Source organism: Capra hircus, chromosome 8 (assembly GCF_001704415.2).
Source record: "Capra hircus breed San Clemente chromosome 8, ASM170441v1, whole genome shotgun sequence".
Taxonomy (NCBI): Eukaryota; Metazoa; Chordata; class Mammalia; order Artiodactyla; family Bovidae; genus Capra; species Capra hircus.
Genome location: NC_030815.1, coordinates 11,480,032 through 11,501,002, shown reverse-complemented (window position 1 = coordinate 11,501,002; position 20,971 = coordinate 11,480,032). Strand labels below are relative to the sequence as shown.

Sequence of the window (20,971 nt, the reverse complement as noted above, 5' to 3'; positions counted from 1 at the left end):
GATACTTGAGTCAGGAAGATGCCCTGGAGAAGGGAATGGCAACCCACTCCAGTATTCTTGCCTGGAGAATCCCATGGACAGAGGAGCCTGGTGGGCTATAGTCCACAAAGAGTTGGACATGACTACCTCAAATTATCCAAATTATCTAGTCCTCACATATGTACTTTAGAGTTGGAAGATTGTTTTAAAAAGTGAGATTTAACTTTTTAAATCTATTTGGTTAATATAGGTTTTTGGATGAGGAGTAACTATAAGATTCTCTGCTTGTTTGGAAACGCATAGGGCAAGGGAGTTGGCCACTGGTGGCTCAGTGGTAAAGAGCCTGCCTGCCAATGCAGGAGACACGAGTTCGATCCCTGAGTTGGGAAGATCCTCGGGGGAAGGGATGGGCAACCCACTCCAGTATTCTCACCTGGAAACTCCCATGGACAGAGGCGCCTGGCGGGCTATAGACTATGGGGTTGCAGAGTCGGACACGACTGAGCAACTAAAAACAAAACACAAACTGGCCACTTTCCAGCCATGGGGTGTTGACAGGTTATCAATACGTATCATCTGCGATCCTCAGTCTTCTCATCTGTGCAGCTGGGGGGTGATCCCTATGTCACAGTTGTTGAGGGACCATATTAGATGCTGTGGACAAAGTGTCGGGCACTCCACAGGGGCTCCGCTCACGTCAGCTGGCTGCAGCGCCATGGAGTGATGTAGCACTCACAGCAGAGGCCTGTCCACACTTCTCTTAGCCCAGACCTCCTGAGCTCCAGGCCCATGTGTGCTGCTGCCTGCCATTCCTCTTCAAGGCAAATTCACCGTCTGAAAGCAGTACCCAGGTGTTTGTCATGGTCACTGGCTCTGCCACGTTGCGCAGATGGGGAACACGGAGCCATCCGAGATCTCTCTTCCTCCCCCACCCTCAGCCCGTTCTCCTTTCTTAGCTGCCCCCGGGATCTGTTGCCCTGCCCCCCACTTCTGACTTGATGACTGCAACAGCGCCATAACCTGCCTCCCTGATGCCAGTCTAGCATCCTTCCCCCAAGTCAGCTCCTATCTTAACCAGTGTGCCTGCATGCTAAGTCGCTTCTGTCGTGTCCTACTCTGTGCAACCTATGGACTGTAGACCACTGAGCTCCATGGGGCTTTCCAGGCTAGAATACTGGAGTGGGTTGCCATACCCTCCTCCAGGGGATCTTCCCAACCGAGAGATCCAACCCACATCTCTTTATGTCTCCTGCATTGGAAGGTGGGTTCTTTATCATGAGTGCCACCTGGGAAGCCACCTCTACCAGAGGGATGTATAATATCCAATCAGGTCTTGAAGATTTCAGCTAAGAACCTTTTAACATGTCTCCCTTCAAGTCTTTCTGCACCTTTCTTCAAGGTCCCTCGTGATATGGGCCCCACCCTTCCCCTCTCCTCTGAGCTCCGCCATCATGAACCTCCCCTTCAGACGCGTGGAACAGCTCTGTGACATCCACGGGGTCTCACTTCCATACCTTCACATGTGCTGTCTTCTGTGCCCGGAATATTTTTTCCCTGACTCCCTCCCTCAGTGTAGTTCTCCAAGACTCCTGCATGGTGTCACCTGTCCCCAGAGGCCTTCCTGACCCCTTCCCATACTGGATCAGGTGCTCTCCTTCGATGCTTCTTTTGTCTGTTTGTCTTTGGCAGCATTGTGAGGCATGTGGGATCTTAGTTCCCTGACCAGGGATTGAACCCACCCGCTATAGTGGAAGTGTGGAGCCCTAACCACTGGGCCGCCAGGGCATCCCCCGTGGAGTTCCCTTTATCGGCCTGCATCCACCACTGCTGCGGGATGGACTGCTTGATCGTGTCATAACCTCCTGAGCAGTCTGTGTAACTGAAGATGGCGGGGAGGCGGGGGGAGCGCTATGTCTTTATCCCATCAAAGTCAAACCAGTGTCTTTCACGGTCGAATGTAAAACTGAATCTGCAATAGTCCCTTTTCTTGGACAGATCAGCAGCTCAGAAACCAGATGCGTCGTTGTCAAATGCTGCTCTAATACTTGTCCCATCTTTGACCCAGTGAAGTGGCCATTGCGTATGGATGCTGCGTGGCCCTGTGGGCCACTGAGATGGGGTTAGAGCATTATTGCTCAAGAGCTGGGCTTAAGGGCAGATGCACTTGACTTTGAGTTCCCTTTCAGCACTCCTGCTATCTGGCAGCTGCGTTCCCACTCCTAACCACCTGACTGTGGGGAAAAAAAAAACAGTAGCATCAGGTCCTCCTTGCTGCTGCCTTTCTTCTGGAAAACCAAGAAATGTGGGTTTATAGCTCAAACTTCTGAGAAATTGACCAGCATGAGTCATCACTGTTGGATCCCAGCAGTGCTAAAGTGGGTGGGGGCAGATCACATCAGAACCTCGGTGAATTCATGGAGAGAAATGCTGCCCGGAGTGACCTCTGGCATCCTGATGCCCAACCCTTTTGTGGTGACACTCTTTCTAATTTCTAAAATTCGAGTTAGAGAAGTTCATTACCAAGGAACTACCAAGTGAGGTAGGAGCTCGAGGGACTCACGTCGCTTCCCTTGCCCTTGGGACTCAGATATATCAGGGCTTGGCTGGGGTCTCTGCAGGTGTCGTTTTGGAAACCCTACTGGTGATGGTGGGTTGCTGCAGGGTAGGGAACCACAGTTTAAGAAGAGCAGCCTTGAAGAGGACTGGCCTCAAAGAGAAGAGGATGAGGTCCAGAGCGGGCTAGTTGAGATGCCTAGTTCTGATGGGTCCTGCCCTTGCTGCTGCTGCTTCTTCCTTTTTTAAAAGTTATTTATTTATTATTTTATTTGGCTGAACTGGGTCTTAGTTGCAACCTGTGATCTAGTCCCCTGACCAGGGATGGAAATGGAGCCCTCTGCACTGGGAGCACAGAGTCAGCCATTGGACCACCAAGGAAGACCCCGCCCTGCCCTGCTTCTTCCTTTACTCTCTGGACAAATGCTCCATGACCCCACAGGACTTGCCTCCCTCAGTGCATCTCCAGAATGATAGGCGTGAAGTTCACCAAGACTTTCTTGTGAACCTATCTATATTCGCTCGTAGTGATACCAGAAAATAAAAATAACTATTTCTGCTCTTTGGGGTTTGTGCTACTGTAGTTAACTTTAAATGAGCTTAAAAGATGTGTCAGGCAAGCTTTCTGTGTTGGGAATTGCATGCGGTGATGTGCCATCTTGGGCACTGAGCCTCAAAGAGGCGAGGGGGGCTTGTTCAGACAGTGCCATGGTCACAGGGCTATGATCCACCCAAATTCTGACCACTGCCTTTGGCTGTGGCTGTGCACATCTGCTGAGTGAGTCATGATCACTTCTATGATACATCCTGAAAATTTCCAATGTGACTTAATGAAGTTTGGAGGAACAGAAAGGTTAGATTTCAGGAAGTAGCTACTTCTTAAATGACAATCAGATGTTTTCGTATTATGAGTTAGCATCTTACCAAACCTAAATTCTGGTGTTGGAAATGTACAGTTAAACCACTTCTAAAGTTAGGAGCGCACTTTGTGGTTGGCCCTTAGTCCGAGCTCCTACGGTGACGGGCTCTGCTACACCCAGCCTCAGTCTCCTCCTTTCCTGCCCTCGCTCACCCCTTCTGCCTTCCCTCAGACCCACCTCGGGGCCTTCGCATGTGATCTGACCCCTCCTCCAGATCCCCCTCACTCCCTCCACAGCTTGTCTCAAGCGGCTCCGTGCCAGTGAGGCCTTCTTAGATCACCCGACAGCGCTGCGCAGAGCACGCCCTGCTGCCTGGCCCTGCTTTATCCGTGGAACCGGTCACAGCCTGACGTCCTGTTTCTGTATTTATTTGTTTAGTCTCCCCCTACTGAAATGGAAGCACCATGAGGGAGCTTTGTCAGTTTTGTTCCTGAGTGCCTAAGACATATTACATGGTTAATCTAAAGATGCATTGAACAAATGAATGAATGAATTATAGACTCTTTTTCACCCAGAAAGGACTTTTTAGATCATCAAGTAGCCCTGTGTTACAGACTGGGAAACTGAGGCCTAGAAAGGTTCTGGCTTATTTCGAAGGAAACTGCCGCTGCTGCTAAGTCGCTTCATTTGTGTCCGACTCTGTGTGACCCCATAGACGGCAGCCCACCAGGCTCCTCTGTCCCTGGGATTCTCCAGGCAAGAACACTGGAGTGAGTTGCCATTTCCTTCTCCATCGAATGAAACTAAATCCTTCAAAAACTGTTGCAGCTCTTTTAAAAACTCTAGGAATATATGTGGAGCACTCTGGCCAGTGGTCCAGGATGAGACAAAAGAGTTAGTTAAAATTGTAATAAGTTAACTTGTGATAAGTTAAAATTGTAACCCAGAGTGACAAGTTATTGTGTGACTGCAAAGCTTTCTGAAGGCAGAGTCTCATTAATTTCTGTGGTGTAAAGTGCACCTTGCATTAATCAGTGCCCGAGAAAAATGTGCTGATGGATTTGCTAATATTCTTATAAAGCCATTCCTTCTCCAAGACCCTCCTTCTGCACTGAGACAGGAGGGAAGAGGACAGGGTGCAACCTTTGAAAGAAGAACATATTCTGAGGATATGACAGAAGCTGGGTAGAAACCACTAGGTTCAAGATGGCAGGAGACTCAGTTTCCCACAGACCTTGAGCCTCATTGAACACTCGCTGTAACACATTAATGCTGTCATGTCTGACTCTGGGATCTCATGGACTGTAGCCCGCCAGGCTCCTCTGTCCATGGAATTCGCCAGTAAGAATACCAGAGTGGGTTGCCATTCCCTTCGCCAGGAGTCTTCCTGACCCAGGAATTGAATGCAGGTCTCCTGCATTGCAGGCAGATGCTTTACCATCTGAGCCACCAGGGAAGCCCTGTAATTAGCATATGCTAAATGTCTCACAGGTGCCATGACAGTTATAGGGCCAACCATAGAAAGTCAAAAAGTAGGAGTTGCCCCAGTACCTGGAAATCCCCACCCCCTCACCAAGATAGCTAGAATATTCCTCCTCCTCAGTATCCAGTGAAATTCCCCAGCCCATAGAAACTAACCACCCCTACACTCGGGGTCTGGTCTAACTTTCCAAGAGGACCCCATGCCCTAGAGCCACCTCTCACCTTCGGAGATGGCCCACACTCTTATCTATGGACAGAGTGTGGGTCTCTCTAAATAAAACCATTTTCACTTTACCATGGCTCACCTTGAATTCTTTCCTGCACAAAGCCAAGGGCCCTCACTTGGCCACTCGAGACCTAGGACATGACCATCCTTTCTTGCCCCATTTTTCATACAACAGCACTACCTTTTTTTTCCCCCATTCTCTGCCAAAATAGATAATTGCACTTATGACTTCTCCTTTAAAATTCTTTTGGTTGCAAGTATCACATTTAAGAGATTTTTGTATTATTTTTTGTTTTTTTTTTTTTCCCCCCAAGTACTTTTATGAACAGCTAGGAAGATCAAAGAAATGATTTGGTCTCTGAAAATTGGGCTTCCTTGGTAGCTCAGACAGTAAAGAATCTGCCTGCAACACAGAAGATCTGGGTTTGATCCCTGAGTTGAGAAGATCCCATGGAGAAGGGAATGGCAACCCACTTCCGTAGTCTTGCCTAGAGAATTCCACGGACAGAGGAGCCTAGCCAGCTACTGTTCCCGGGGTCGCTAAGAGTCGGACAAAAACTGAGTAACTAACACACACATGCTGGGAATATTCAGAGATATTTAGCTATTTCAGCTTCCCAGATGCATCTGCATCAAATAAAGCAAAAAAACAAACATTTCTAGCTCTCTCGTTTGTAAAAGAACCAAGCTGACCAGCATGGTGGTTTGCTGGCCTGAATGGTTCTGACCTCAATCGTGTTTATATATACATAGACATCCTTGGAATCTCACTTTTGACAAAAAGCTGTTTATAAGCAGCATGATGTTTAGATACACAGCAGTCAGTTTGGGAGCGGGACCAATTAATTTCTCTTTAAACAGAAGAAAAGGAAGCACAGCTAATCTTGAGAGTGAACTGAAGTAAACTCTGAGAGATGCAGCGATGTTATGTTACTTTGGATTGCAAGCTAGGAAAAATCAGGAAGGGTGTATTTAGGAAACTGTGAGAAGCAAGGTGAATAAACCGTATGAATTACAGAATACACCTCTTTCTGATGTTTGCACAGATTTAAAAAATCCACTCTGTGTGTCTTAGATGTGCTCAATAAGTAATTCAGAGGGCGTGTTGTCTGTACTTTAGACCATAGCACAGAGGTTCTCAGTGAATCACCTGAAAGCCTTTCAAACTATAGAAGCTTTCCAGGGAACTGATATGCACAGTCTCCACCCCACCCCAAACCCTTTTCTCCCCACTTATAGTTGTCGTTGTTGTTGTTGTTCTTAATTTTTAATTTTCCCCTAGGGTATAGCCTATTAACAGTGTTGTGGTAGCTTCATGTGAACAGCAAAGGGACTCAACCACACGCATACATGTATCCATTCTCCCCTCACTCCCCTCCCATCCAGGCTGCCACATAACATCGAGCAGGGTTCCCTGTGCTCTACAGTAGGCCCTTGTTGGTTATCCATTTTAACTACACAGTGTATACCTGTCTGTCCCCAGCTTCCCCTCTCTTCCTAAATGAAGTGTTTGGATGGCACAAGAGACACCCCACCCACTTCTGACAGGAGTTCTGCTGCCTGGGTTACAGCTTTCCTCTGCTCCTTCCTGCTGGTGCCTGGGAATCCTGTGGTTGGTCATAGGGGTCGTTCACATCCATGCTTCTTTCTCTATCACAAAATAACCTAAGAGGATTCAACTGTGACAGTAGAAGCAGCTAAATGTAATTAGAATTATATCTCCAAAGCCTGGAAAGAGACCTGAAAAGGCGAATCTTATTTTATCATTGGCATTTAGCTGAAATCATTCACCTATTGCAAACATCTCTACAAATCTGACTGTACCAAACAGATACCATCACTGTCAGCTGGTATGTGGTCCCAGGCAGTCTTCTGTCCTTCAATAAAGGACAGAAACGGTATGGACCTAACAGAAGCAGAAGATATTAAGAAGAGGTGGCAAGAATACACAGAAGAATTGTACAAAACAAGTCTTAATGACACAGATAACCACGATGGTGTGATCACTCACCTAGAGCCAGACATCTTGGAATGTGAAGTCAAGTGGGCCTTAGAAAGGATCCCTACGAACAAAGCTAGTAGAGGTGATGAAATTCCAGTTGAGCTACTTCAAATCCTGAAAGATGATGCTGTGAAAGTGCTGCACTCAATATGCCAGCAAATTTGGAACACTCAGCAGTGGCCACAGGACTGGGAAAGTTTTCATTCCAATCCCAAAGAAGGGCAAAGAATGCCAAAGAATGTTCAAACTACCAGAACAGTTGCACTCATTTCACGTGCTACCAAGGTAATGCTTAAATCCTTCAAGCCAGACTTCAGTAGAATGTGAACCAAGAACTTAGATATACAAACTGGATTTAGAAAAGGCAGAGGAACCAGAGATCAAATTGCCAACATCCGTTGGATCATAGAAAAAGCAAGGGAATTCCAGAAAAACATCTGCTTCGTTGACAATGCTAAAGCCTTTCACTGTGTGGATCACAACAAACTGTGGAAAATTCTTAGAGGTAGGAATACCAGATCACCTTACCTGTTTCCTGCAAAACCTGTATGTAAGTTAGGAAGCAACAGTTAGAACGGGACATGGAACAATGAACTGATTCAAAATGGGAAAGGAGTACGTCAAGGCTATATATTTTCACCCTGCTTATTTAACTTCTTTGCAGAGTATATTGTGAAATTCCAGGCTGGATGAAGCTCAAGCTGGAATCAAGATTGCTGGGAGAAATATCAATAACCTCAAATATGTAGATAACACCACCTTTATGGCAGAAAGTGAAAAATAACTAAAGAACCTCTTGATGAGGGTGAAAAAGGAGAGTGAAAATACTGCCTTAAAACTCAACATTGGAAAAACTAAGGTCATAGCATCCAGTCCTATGACTTCATGGCAAATAGTTGGGGAAACAATGGAAACGGTGACAGACTGCTTTCTTGGGCTCCAGACTCACTGCAGATGATGACTGCAGCAATGAAATTAAAAGACACTTGCTCCTTGAAATAAAACGAGCAAGTGTCTAGGTTTGTGACAAACCTAGACAGCGTAGACCTAAAGCAGAGACTAGGCTTCCCTGGTGGTCCAGGGGTTGAGAATCCACCTTGCGATGCACAGGACACCGCTTCAATCCCTAGCCTGGGACGATCTCACATGCCAGCATTCTGGAGCCCATCCGCCACGACTGCCATAGCCTGCACACCCTAGAGCCTGTGCTCTGCAGCAGGAGAGGCCCCTGCAGGGAGAGGCCCAAGCACTGCAACTGAAGAGTAGTCCCCGCTCTCAGCAACTAGAAAGCCTGTGTGCAGCAGCAAAGGCCCACCACAGCCAAGTGAGTAAATCTTTAAAAAAAAAAAAAAAAGTAGAGACATCAGTTTGCCGATGAAGGTCCGTCTGGTCAAAGCTGTGGTTTTTCCAGTAGTCATGTATGGATGTGAGAGTTGGACAACCATAAAGAAGGCTGAGCACCAAAGAACTGATGCTTTCTAACTGTGGTACTAGAGAAGACTCTTGAGAGTCCCTTAGACTCAAGGAGATCAAATCAGTCAATCCTAAAGGAAATCAACCCCGAATATTCATTGGAAGGACCGACGCTAAAGCTGAAGCTCCAATACTTTGGCAACATGATATGAAGAGCTGACTCACTGGGAAAGACCCTGCTGCTAGAAAAGACTGAGGGCAGTAGAAGAGGGCAACAAAGGATGAGATAGTTGGATGGCATCATTGACTGAATGGACATGAGTTTGAGCAGACTCTGGGAGACAGTCCTTTACAGGGAAGTGAAGGATAGTGAAGGTGTGCTGCAGTCCATGGGGTCACAGAGAGACATGGCTTAGCACCTAAACAACTACAACAACAGTCTTCTAGCAAGAGCGACGGTTTAGCAGTGTCCTGCCCATAAGCTACTCAGTCTCCCTCACAAAATCCATTAGTAAGACTGCTGCCTGGGCTTGAAAATGGTCTGGGTAACAGGTAGCAGCGTTCACTGATCCCAGTAGAGATTTTGCCCACGCTGTCAGGAATCGGTCACATGCGCGGCTCTAACCAGCGAGGTGCACAGTGCACCTGAGCATGGGGTCAGGTTATGCATCAGGTTGTCAGGGCTCCCTGCTTGTAAAGGGGAATCTTGCAGGTCTCGACATCAGATAGAGGCCAAGAGGCAAGTCCGTGCCTCTCCCGAATTACAGAGCTGAGTCTCATCCACAGGAATAACTCAGCAACGTCCCTTCAGGTATGAGAACATTTGGTCACCAGAGGCCATCTCAGCGTCACTCAGTTTGGCCTTTCTGGCAGACGGAGCTTACAGAAGAAATTCAGATGTCTAAGAGAAGGATGGAAAAGTACTCACCTTTACTAGCCGTTAGACAAATGCCCAAGGTTAACTTTTTAATCTCTCAGTTTGGAAAAGATAAAGACAAATTATGTTCCCTGGTTTAGGCACTTTTGTTTTTACTCTGCGTCAGAGAAGGGTCATAAAATTGGTACAGCCTTTCCCTGGCGGCCTGGTGATGTGTATCCAAATGGAGCTATCGGATCCTTCCACCCAGCTGTCCTACTTCGAGGAACTGAGAGCTCAGGGTTTATTTTGAGGAACTGGATTAAGGACCTATCTAAAGAAGTGTATGCAAAAAGTGCAAGCAGTGTTTGAATGTTAATGCTTGGATACCACCTACACATTTTAATAATAAGAAATTTAAATAAATTATTACATGACTGAAGGAGAGATTTTTATGGTGTAGTTAAAAGTGATATGAAATACCATATAAAAAAAAATCACATGATGGCTCCATAAAGATGTTTGTGGTCTACTGATAAGTGGGGGGGGGGGAAGCAGTTTACAAAGCAATATGAGGTCTAATCCATTTTTTAAAAATCCAAATACATTTAAAATTCATGTTAAATGAAACTCCACACCATGGTGTTACAGGTGACTTATTTTCTTCTTTTCGTTTACTTGCATATTCTAATGTTTCCACAATGAATATCTGTTTTTAAAATTTTATTTTACTGTACCAATAGTTTTCTGATCTTTTTCTAGATTTCAGGGGTATAACATAGTGATTCACAATTTCTAACGGTTATACTCCACTTACGGTTACTGTAAAATATTGGCTATAGTCCCTGTGCTGTACAATGCATCTTTGTAGCTTATTTTATACATAGTTTATACCTTGAAGTCCTCTACCCCTGTCTTGCCCTCCTCACCGTCTCCTCCCCAATATTAATCGCTAGTTTGTTTATATCTGTGAGGTTTTTTTTAAATATTCACTAATTTGTTTAATTTTTAAGATTTCACATAGGTTATTCTAGGTCTTATTTTTAATTGAGTTGTTTGGGGTTTTTTTTTGGTATTGAATTGTATGAGCTGTTTATGTATTTTGAATATTAACTAACCCTTTATTGGTCGTATTATTTGCAAATATTTTCTCTAATTTCATAGGTTGTCTTCATTTTGCCAATGGTTTCCTTTGCTGTGCAAAAGCTATATATTTAATTAGGTCCCGTGATTTATTTTTATTTTGCTTTTGGACACAGGTCCAAGAATATATTGCTATGGCTTACGTCAGAGAGTGTTCCACCGATGTTTTCTTCAAGGAGTTTTATGGTTTCTGGTCTTAAATGTAGGCTTCTAATCTACTTTGAGTTTATTTTGTGTATAGTATTAGAAAATGTCCTTATGTTATTCTTTTACATGTAGCTGTCCACTTTTCCCAGTACCACTTATTGAAGAGAGTGTTTTTCCTTCACTGTATATTCTTGCCTCCTTGATTGTAGATTAACTGACCATCCGTGTGTGAATTTATTTCTGAGCCCTCTGTTCTTCCCTGTTGATCTCTGTGTCTATTTTGTGCTGTTTCTGTTCTGTTATGTTCATTTGTTTTATTCTTTCAATTCCATGTGTAAGTGAAAATATATCATATTTGTCTGACTTATTTCCTTCAAGTCTAGTTGGTAGAAGTGGCAAAATTTCATTCTTTTTCATGTTGAGTAGTATTCCATTAAACATATATATTATATATATGTGTGTGTGTATATATATATATATATTATATATCACATCTTCTTTATCCATTCATCTGTTGATGGATACTTAGGTTGCTCGCATATCTTAGTTATTGTAAAGAATGCTGCTTTGAACGTTGGGGTGCATGTATCTTTTCAAATTAGTGTTTGCGTTTCCTTTGGATATATACCCAGCAGTGGAATTGCTGGATCATATTGTAGTTCTGGTTTTAGTTTTTTGAGAACCTCCATACTATTTTCCACAGTGGCTGTATCCATTGACATTCCTACCAACAGCATATGACGGTTCCCTTTTCCCCACATCCTGGCCACCATTTGTTATTTGTGGTCTTTTCTCTTTTTTCTCATGAAAAATAGTTATATTATTAATTCACCTATCTTGCAAGATTATGAGATTGTGTCTTTTTTTAATGCTATATATATTTTTAATTTTTAATTTATTTTTTTAATTGGAGGCTAATTACTTTACAATATTGTATGGGTTTTGCCATACCTTGACATGAATCAGCCATGGTTGTACATGTGCTCCCCATCCTGAACCCCCCTCCCTCCTCCCTCCCCATCCCATCCCTCAGGGTCATCCCAGTGCACCAGCCCTGAGCACCCCGTCTCATGCATCGAACCTGGACTGGCGATCTGTTTCACATATGATATTATACATGTTTCAATGCTATTCTCTCAAATGATCCCACCCTCGTCTTCTCCGTCAGAGTCCAAAAGACTGTTCTATACATCTGTGTCTCTGTCTCACATATAGGGTTATCATTACCATCTTTCTAAATTCCATATATAGGCATTAATATACTGTATTGGTGTTTTTCTTTCTGGCTTACTTCACTCTGTATAATAGGCTCCAGTTTCATCCACCTCATTAGAACTGATTCAAATGTGTTCTTTTTAATAGCTGAGCAATATTCCATTGTGTATATGTACCACAGCTTTCTTATCCATTCATCTGCTGATGGACATCTAGGTTGCTTCCACGTCCTAGCTATTGTAAACAGTGCTGTGATGAACATTGGGGTACATGTGTCTCTTTCAATTCTGGTTTCCTTGGTGTGTATGCCCAGCAGTGGGATTGCTGGGTCATAAGGCAGTTCTATTTCCAGTTTTTTAAGGAATCTCCACGCTGTTCTCCATATGGCTGGACTAGTTTGCATTCGCACCAACAGTGTAAGAGGGTTCCCTTTTCTCCACACCCTCTCCAGCATTTATTGCTTGCAGACTTTTGGATCGCAGACATTCTCCTGGTGTGAAGTGGTACCTCATTGTGGTTTTGATCTGCATTTCTCTGACGATGACTGATATTGAGCATCTTTTCATGTGTTTGTTAGCCATCTGTATGTCTTCTTCTCATGGTAGCCATTTTTATTGGTGTGAGACTGGTTTTGATTTGCAAAACCACTGACATTGTGGTCTTGGGTTGCATTTTTCTGATGAGAAGTCATGTTGAACATCTTTTCTTGTGGCTGTTAACTATCTGTATACCTTAACTTTATATCTTTCTTGTTTTTATTTACTTATACAATAGTATGTGAGTCTGATATTTACATCTATAGGATTGATTTACCCTTACTCGTCTGCCTCTCTTGGAATAAACTAGTCATCCAGAACATCCAGATAGTTAAAAACTTAACCACAAGTTGTTTTCCCAAAGTTTAGCTGTCAGTCAGTTCTCTGGAATTTTGAATCATAGAAGGTTCAGTGAATGATTATAAAGCTAACTCATGAAAGTGCCAGAAGACTGTAATATGTCTAAGTAGTACTTTTTAAACTCTATTTATGGAGGATTTTAAGTTTGTTTTTTTTTTTTTCACCCCTGCCAGGGAAATGTACTTTTAATTGGAAGGAAAATCAGATATATTTTCTTCCTCGTTCTGCCACTTAACAATCCTGTAACCACCCCCCAGGCTATCACCTTCTTTTTAGGGACTCTATTTCCTCGTCAGGGGAATGTTGGTGATATCTACAGTTCTTTCAAGGAAGGCTCAACATTCTCTGATTTATCTCATTGCATCCTCAGCATCTACTGTGCTCACCTAGGGAGTGGTGGGTTTCTCTGATGGCTCAGATGGTAAAAGAATCTGCCTGCAATGCGGGAGACGTGGGTTCAGTCTCTGGGTTGGGAAGATCCCCTGGGGGAGGGCATGGCAACCCACTCCAATATTCTTGCCTGGAGAATTGCCATGGACAGAGGAGCCTGGTGGGCTACAGTCCATGGGATCACGAAAGGGTCGGGTGTGGCTGAGCGACTGAGCACAAGCACACGGGGCATGGTGATGGGCTGGTGCCATGTGGCTTAGGCACAAGTGAAGGTGCCTCTCCAAGCCTCCCGCCCACGCCCTAAACTGAGGCCAAAGATCAGTAGGCAGCAGCGCTGTGTGCGGCTGGAAAGGATCCCTGCACTGAGCTTTTTACAAGGAGCACAGTTCACTTGGTAAATGTCTCAGATCTGCCCACCCGTGCCTACTGTTTAGTATTTTTAGTGATTTACTTTAAAATTCTGGTGTCCAGCACTCCCTACCCCACTCCCACTCCTCCGTGCACAGAATGTACCTGTAAGGGTCATGCTAAGTGACCCAGCTGGTATTTCAGGATGGGTTAGCTTTGAGAAACACCCATTTCTCTACCAAACAATTATCTTTTCTTTCAAAATGTACACAGATGTAGTGAAGGGTTTCAGAGACAGTACAAAGGTCTCTTTTTGGATTCCTTTTGTTTAAGAACTGTCCCTGGGTCCCGCTTGATTCAGAGGCAAAGGTCAGCAGTTCTGGCCTTCTCAACACAAGTGTTCAGGAAGGACAAGCGCTGAATGAGCTGCAAACTCGCTGCTTAAATATAACATTTCCCCTGCTTTCCTTTCTTTTTTAAAAAATCTCTTTTCTTCTTTTCTTTTCCTCTTTTTATCCTTTGCCTCCATGCAGTACCACCTTATTCTGTGGAACAGAAGAGGCAGCAACCCGAACGTATTTCCATGTATACACTAACCTTTCCTCTTTCCATAAAAGAAAAAACCTAGGATAACACTCCACTCTCTCCAAAACAATCCTGTTTGTTCATTCCTCCCTTATTAGTATTGAATGGGGGTTAGATAAAACAGACGAAAGGGAACAAGGCAGAGCAGATAGGAAAGGAGTTGAAGCAACGAGGTCTGTGGTTTCTGTGACTGTGGAAGTAGACAAGATTCCCTGGCCAGTTGGTGGGGTTTCTAGCAAAATCACAGGTCTCGGGATAATTTGGGGCTGCAGGTCCCGTAGTAATAATACTTGAGGCTTGGGGATGGGGTTTGAGGGTTCTGGAGAGGGTCAGGCAGACCTACGTATATCCCTGATGCCTAGATTCTGCTCTGGTCTGGCTTGTCCCCAAGGCAGAGATCCTTCTCCTCACACCCTGCTTGGAATGTGGTCACTTTGGCTCCCTCTTGGGGTTCCTGAAGCACTGTGAACTCCTATAATATCATTTGAAATACAAACGACAAAGTGAGTGAAACTTTGGAGTGGCTCTGATTTCCAGAACCCTCCAGATTTAAAGCAGGGGTTGGGGGAGAAGGGTGAGGAGTAGACATTTCCCAACTTCCAAGCAAAACCAGTTTGGGGTTGCAAAAATACAGCTGCTCTTGCTTTCCACTGACCTGGGGCTCAGAGTGGCAAGGGACGTGTGGCAATCAGTGCCCAGCCCAGGCCACTGTGCTGGCTGAGCCCTGGATAGAAGGAAAGGCGACTCTAGTATTCAGAACTGAGGCTTGTAGGAGGATTTTGCAGGCCCGCAAGTCTCCTGGCTTTTTATCAACACTAGGGGTTGCTTGGTGGCCTCCAGCCAGCACCTCCTTCAGATGAGGAGTTGCCACACCTCGAGAGGTGGCCCCAAGGAGCTGGTAGAGAAAGCCAGAGATCAAAGCCTAGCTCTGCCTCTAACTGGATGTTTGCCCTGTGGCGAGCTATTCATGTCTCAGAGCTGCGGTCTTCTCTGCTATAAAATGAGAGTAATAGTAGGCTGAAATTTACAGAGTTGTGGCCAGGGTTATAGAAGATGGTATGAAGTCAACGGTACATCCTGATACTTAGTAATCAGTAATTGGTTCGTCTGTCTCCTAACTTCTGCAAGTAAGATTTCCTTCATTTATGTACTGAAACTAGATAATTATGTAGGTTTTAAAGAAAAAAGGAGGCAGATAGTGTGTTACACAACATATTTTCTACAAGAGCCACACTGGTCACCATATGTGAGTGAATGAGTGAAAGTCGCTCAGTCATGTCTGACTCTTTGCAACCCCATAGACTGTAACCCACCAGGCTCCTCTGTTCACAGGATTATTCTGGCAAGAATACTGGAGTGGGTTGCTATTTCCTTCTCCAGGGGATCTTTCCGACCCAGGGATCAAACCCAGGTCTCCTGCACTGCAGGCAGATTCTTTACCATCTAAGCCACCAAGGAGACATATATCCATCCTGAAATACCAGCTGGCTTTGTAGGGTGGTAGGAACAGCAAGAATCATGTAAGACTTCCAGAGTTCTGCTGGGGGCATCTGTAAGCTGTATTGAGTCGCTTCAGTCATGTCTGACTCCTTGCTACCCCATGGACTGTAGCCTGCCAGGCTCCTCTGTCCATGAGATTCTCCAAGCAAGAATACTGGAGTGGGTTGCCATGCCCTCCTCCGGGGGATCTTCCTGATCCAGGTATCGAACTTGCGACTCATGCCTTGTGCATTGGCAAGTAGGTTCTTTACGGCTAGCGCCACCTGGGAAGCCCACATTTGTAAGCTTCAGGGAAGCAAATTGACATGTTGAGTTCTTACCGCATCACGGCAGATATGGGTACAATTTAGCAACTGGTTTGCCTATAGAATTTTGGCAAACTAGCCCTTTTAGGGCTTGACAGAGAAACAGAAATGATTTAATGTGACTTAAGACTTTTTAAAGATATGACCTGGCCACCATGCCTGGTTTTGCAAAAGGTCCCCAACACTTCCAGAGTTTCCTTGCCCAAGTTTTCTCTTTAGTTTCCTACCATTCCTCCAAAACATCTGCCAGGCTGAGTGAGAACGCAGGTCAGGGCTCGCCCATGGGCGTGTTTGGTTTGGCCATCATGGTGCAGGCCCACTCAGTCATTTAGGAAAATATAGTTACCAACATTTGTAAATCAAGAGAGTTTGGGTGGAAATCCAGGTTGCCAGCCTCGCTTGAACACCGTCCACACCGGGCTGGCATTCCTGCATGCAGCCTGTGGCTGGAGCCAAGTGGGTGCTGCTCCCTTGGCGGGGCAAACAATGCCTGAGCTGCCTGGCCGGGCACTGCCTGCTTCCCTTGTTCAGGGCCCCTTCCTGAATTGGGGTGGTATTTTGGTTTCATTCCCTCACCATCTTACACATCTCCCTTCCATGGTACCTCACTGCCTTCTGAAGTAAGTGGGCGTTCCTCACCTGACCCTCCACACTGTCCAGCAATGATTCTCAGACTGGACACCTTCTAGAGACACCTGGGAGATTATTGGGTCCTGCTGCTTCCCCAGTCCCTTCTGATTCAGCAGCCTGGGGAGCGGGGTTGGGACTCAGGAGTCTATTTTTAACAAGAAAGATCCCCAGGTAATTCTGCTGCAGATGACCTGGGGTACGTGCTTTTGTAAATAGAGCTGCAGCATGCCCCAGCGTCCCCTGCTGGCCTTTCTGTAGTTTCAGTTCCAGAATTCCTAGAGAAGGCAGTCACTTGGCCTTTAGCCTCGCTCACCAAATTGCAGCTCCAGCAAAAACCACGTGGGATGGGACTTCCACGGCCGCCCACTGGTTAAGACTTTGCCATCCAATGCAGGGAGTACCGGTTTGATCCCTGGTTGGGGAGCTAGGATCCCACATGCCTTGAGGCCCAAAAACCAGAACATACACAGCAGAAGCAATACTAGAACAAATTCAATAAAGATTAAAAAAAAAAAATACCATATGGATGCAGGGGAAAGAAGCCACTCCTAGCAACAAGGTGCGAATCAGATCCGTTTCCCCACCCCCACCCCACCCGCTCCACCTCTACACAGACAGACACACACACACACACACACACTGTCTCTCTCACACACACATGCCTTTCCACTGCATTCTCTCCTGTCCATTACAGGTGCCCAGACCATCCTGGCCCTCCTGCACGGGGAACTCCAGGAAGGCAGGGCTACTCCTCATTCAGCTGCCTCTCATCAGAGTAGCCCAGCACTGGGCTTCAGACAGAGTGAATGAACACATTCTCTCTCTTAAGTTTTTAACTCATTTTCAAACAACTTTATTTGTACTCAGTTTAAAATGCAAACAATACCAAAGGATATACGATAAATGTGAGTTGTCCTCCCGGTCCTGACTTTCAGGCCTCTGTCCCTCTTAAGGGGCTTCCCTCTTGGCTCAGACAGTAGAGAATCTGCGTGCAGTGTAGGAGCCCCAGGTTTGATCCCTGGGTTGGGAAGATCCCGTGGAGAAGGGAATGGCAACCCACTCCAGTATTCTTGTCTGGAGAATCCTGTAGACAGAGGAGCCTGGCAGGCTACAGTCCGTGGGGTCGCAAAGAGTTGGACACGGCTGAGCAACTGTAACTCACGCATTCCCTAAAGGAAGCAGTCTGTTTTGTGTCTTGATGAAAACATGGGCCTGTCTCTGGAGACAAGAGCCGCTGTCACTGCTCATCCTTACAAACAGCTCTTTTCTCTACAGTCCTCGATTTACAGTGGTTCAGCTTACGGGTGTTTTTTTTGTTTTTTTTTTTTACCACTTTGGAGCAAAAGCAATAGGCATTCAGTGGAAACACACTGTGAGTTTTGAGTTTTGATCCTTGCCCGGGCTGGTGCTATGCGGTACAGTACTCTACTGTGATCGTGAGTAGCTGTAGCCGCAGCTCCTAGTCAGTCATGCCATCCCTGGGATGAACAACCTCACAGCCATTCTGTACTCAAACAGCCACTCTGTTTTTCATTTTCAATACAGTAGTCAATACATTACATGAGATACTCAACTCTGTGTGAGGTTATCTTGCCCAACTGTAAGCTAGCATTAAGAGTTCTGAGAATATCCTGGTAGGCTTAGCTAAACTATGATGTTCAGTAGCTTAGTACATTAAATGCATTTCAGCTTATGGTATTTCCAATTTATGATGGGTTTATCGAGATATATATCTTTTCATTTTTCTCATTTTATAGTAATATGTTGATCATTTCATATCAGTCATCCCCAAAATAGGTTGAACTTTTAAATATTTATTCATAAAACTTGGATTAAGTAGGGAAATTTTACTATTCTTATGTAATAATTAAGACTGAAGAATGGACTGATAAGGATTTTCGCCAAAGACGTAGATTTAGAAAGCAAGTCTTCCAGCTCCTGCCCTGGAGTGTTTTACTCTAAGTCTTATAGTTATTTGAATCGCTGTTTATCTGTATGGTGCAGGCCAGATATTTTTCGTTCACCACTTACAATTTATAAAAAGATACAGGAGAAGTTCTGCCCAGAGCTGGGGTAGAGGGTCCTCTCCAAACTTATTTGTGAGTTTAGCCTTTTATACATCTACCAGGTACCTTAAAGATTCCTTGATGTGAACACACTCTCGCTACCATTATGTAAAAGTGAGTCCAGAAGACTTCTAACTAACAAGTTTATTTAAAATGCTGCAGAGGCAACTACAGAAGAAAACAGCTGTTTTCAAGCCTGCTTTCCCAGAGTTCAGGTTTTATGTAGTTGTACAATGTCACCTGCTCCGACCTCTTACCTCTGGTCAAGCAAAGCATGAATCCAGCTCAGATGTTCATGTGTTCGCAACTTGCCGTGTGACACTTCCTTCATTTCCCTTCTGCCTCATGTCTTATCAGTGCCATGTTGGAAAGTTGTAGATATAAGACAAAAGAAGTTTGGAATCTACACTCTTGAGAGGTGAATGCTAGCTTTCATAGGAGCTTCACAGAGGTCATTTTCTTTGCTAAGAATATCATTCTGGTATTCGTGTCCCACCTTCCCACCACTCTGAAAAGATAATAAGTGATTTCATGAAGTCAGTGTGTATCATAACTGTTAAAGAGGGCAAATACTCATTGGAATAAATAAGATCCAGCTTTGAGAGGAGAAATTAAATGTTCTCTGTCCTTTTCAGGGACACGTGGTCATCAGGAATCATGAGCAACCCATTCGCACACCTTGTTGAGCCTTTGGATCCTGCACAACCAGGAAAGAAGTTCTTCAATTTGAATAAATTGGAGGATTCCAGATATGGTAGGCACCTGGCTCTTTGATATAAATGCTCTGATAGCAATTGGCGTGTCAGTTGCATAATAAGTAAACTACCTAATAAATCAGCCTTTAGGAGAGTTGGAAGAGGGAGTAGCAGAGAATGGCTGAATGGTCTTGGATTAACCACAGAAATACACACACACACCCTTCTTACATTGCTCATTTTCAAGTAGATAATGATTATATACATATAACATTTATATAACACTTGATATAGAGAGTATTTGTACATGTATATTATTTGATCTGAATAACAAGCCTGTCAGGCTATATTCAAAAACATTAAAAAGTCCTGAGGAAGCTGAGGCCCCAAAAGAATCAATGATATGGTTAAATAACAACTATGTAGGTAGTAGGCAGCCAGCAGCAACAGTCAGGCCACTGGGTGGCGGATTGGCCCTAGGGCGAGCAGTGGCAGCAGAGAGGCTGGGGAGCCCTGCGCTCCTGGGTTTCCTCCAACATCAGTCAGCTCCAGCCAGCAACTCCAGCAGGGCCTTTGCCCAGGCCCCCGGGTGGAATGTTGACCAACATGCCCAGCAGCCAGTGAAGGTTTACACGCTCAACGAGAACCAGCAGTGGGACAGCCAGGGCACTGGGCACGTCCTCGAGCTACATGGGACAGCAGAAGGACATGTCCCTGCTAGTCAGGGCCTGACAAAACGTGCTCCACTGGAGAAGGGAATGGCAAACCACTCCAGTACTCTTGCCTTGAGAACCCCATAAGCAGTATGAAAAGGCAAAAAGATATGACACTGGAAGATGAGCCTCCAAGGTCAGTAGGTGTCCAGTATGCTGCTGGGGAAGAGCAGAGAAACAGCTTCAGAAAGAATGAAGAGGCTGAGCCAAAGTGGAAAGGATGCCCAATTGTGCTGTGTCTGGTGGTGAAAGTAAAGTCCAATGCTGTAAAGAACAGTATTGAACAGGAACCTGGAATGTTAGGTCCATGCATCAAGGTACATTGGATGTGGTCAAAAAGGAAGTGGCAAGAGTAAACATTGGCATTTTAGGAATCACTGAACTAAAATGGGAAAGGGAGAATTTAATAACGATGATTATTATACTGACTACTGTGGACATGAATCCCTTAGAAGAAAATGGAGTAGCCCTCACAGTCAACAAGAGTCTGAAATGCAGTACTTGGGTGCAGTCTCAAAAATGAGAGAATGATCTCTGTTCATTTCCAAGGCAAACCATTCAACATTCAAGTCTTGCCCCAACCACTAATGCCAAAGAAGCTAAAGTTGAACAATTCTATGAAGACCTACAAGACCTTCTAGAACTAACAACAAAAAAAGAATGTGCTTTTCATCACAGGGGACTGGAATGCAAAAGTAGGAAGTCAAGAGATAGCTGGAGTAACAGGCAAGTTTGGTCTTGGAGCACAAAACAAAGCAGGGCAAAGGCTAACAAAAGTTTTGCCAAGAGAACATACTGGTTAGAGCAAACACCCTTTTCCAACAACACAAGAGACAGCTCTACCTATGGACATCACCAGATGGTCAATACCAAAATCAGAGTGATTATATTCTTTGCAGCCAAAGATGGAGAAGCTCTATACAGTCAGCAAAAACAAGACCTGGAGCTGACTGTGGCTCAGATCATG

General features: G+C 44.8%; 1 protein-coding gene across 1 annotated transcript in view; it reads left to right on the top strand.

Annotated features, from left to right (window-relative positions):
* The window catches only part of ACO1 (aconitase 1), a 67,773-nt gene that overhangs the window by 6,283 nt on the left and 40,519 nt on the right, over positions 1-20,971 (top strand). The window contains exon 2 of the mRNA XM_018051882.1: positions 19,232-19,350. Coding sequence (XP_017907371.1) covers positions 19,254-19,350 — 97 coding nt within the window. The 5' untranslated portion in view covers positions 19,232-19,253. The remainder of the gene's footprint in view (positions 1-19,231; positions 19,351-20,971) is intronic.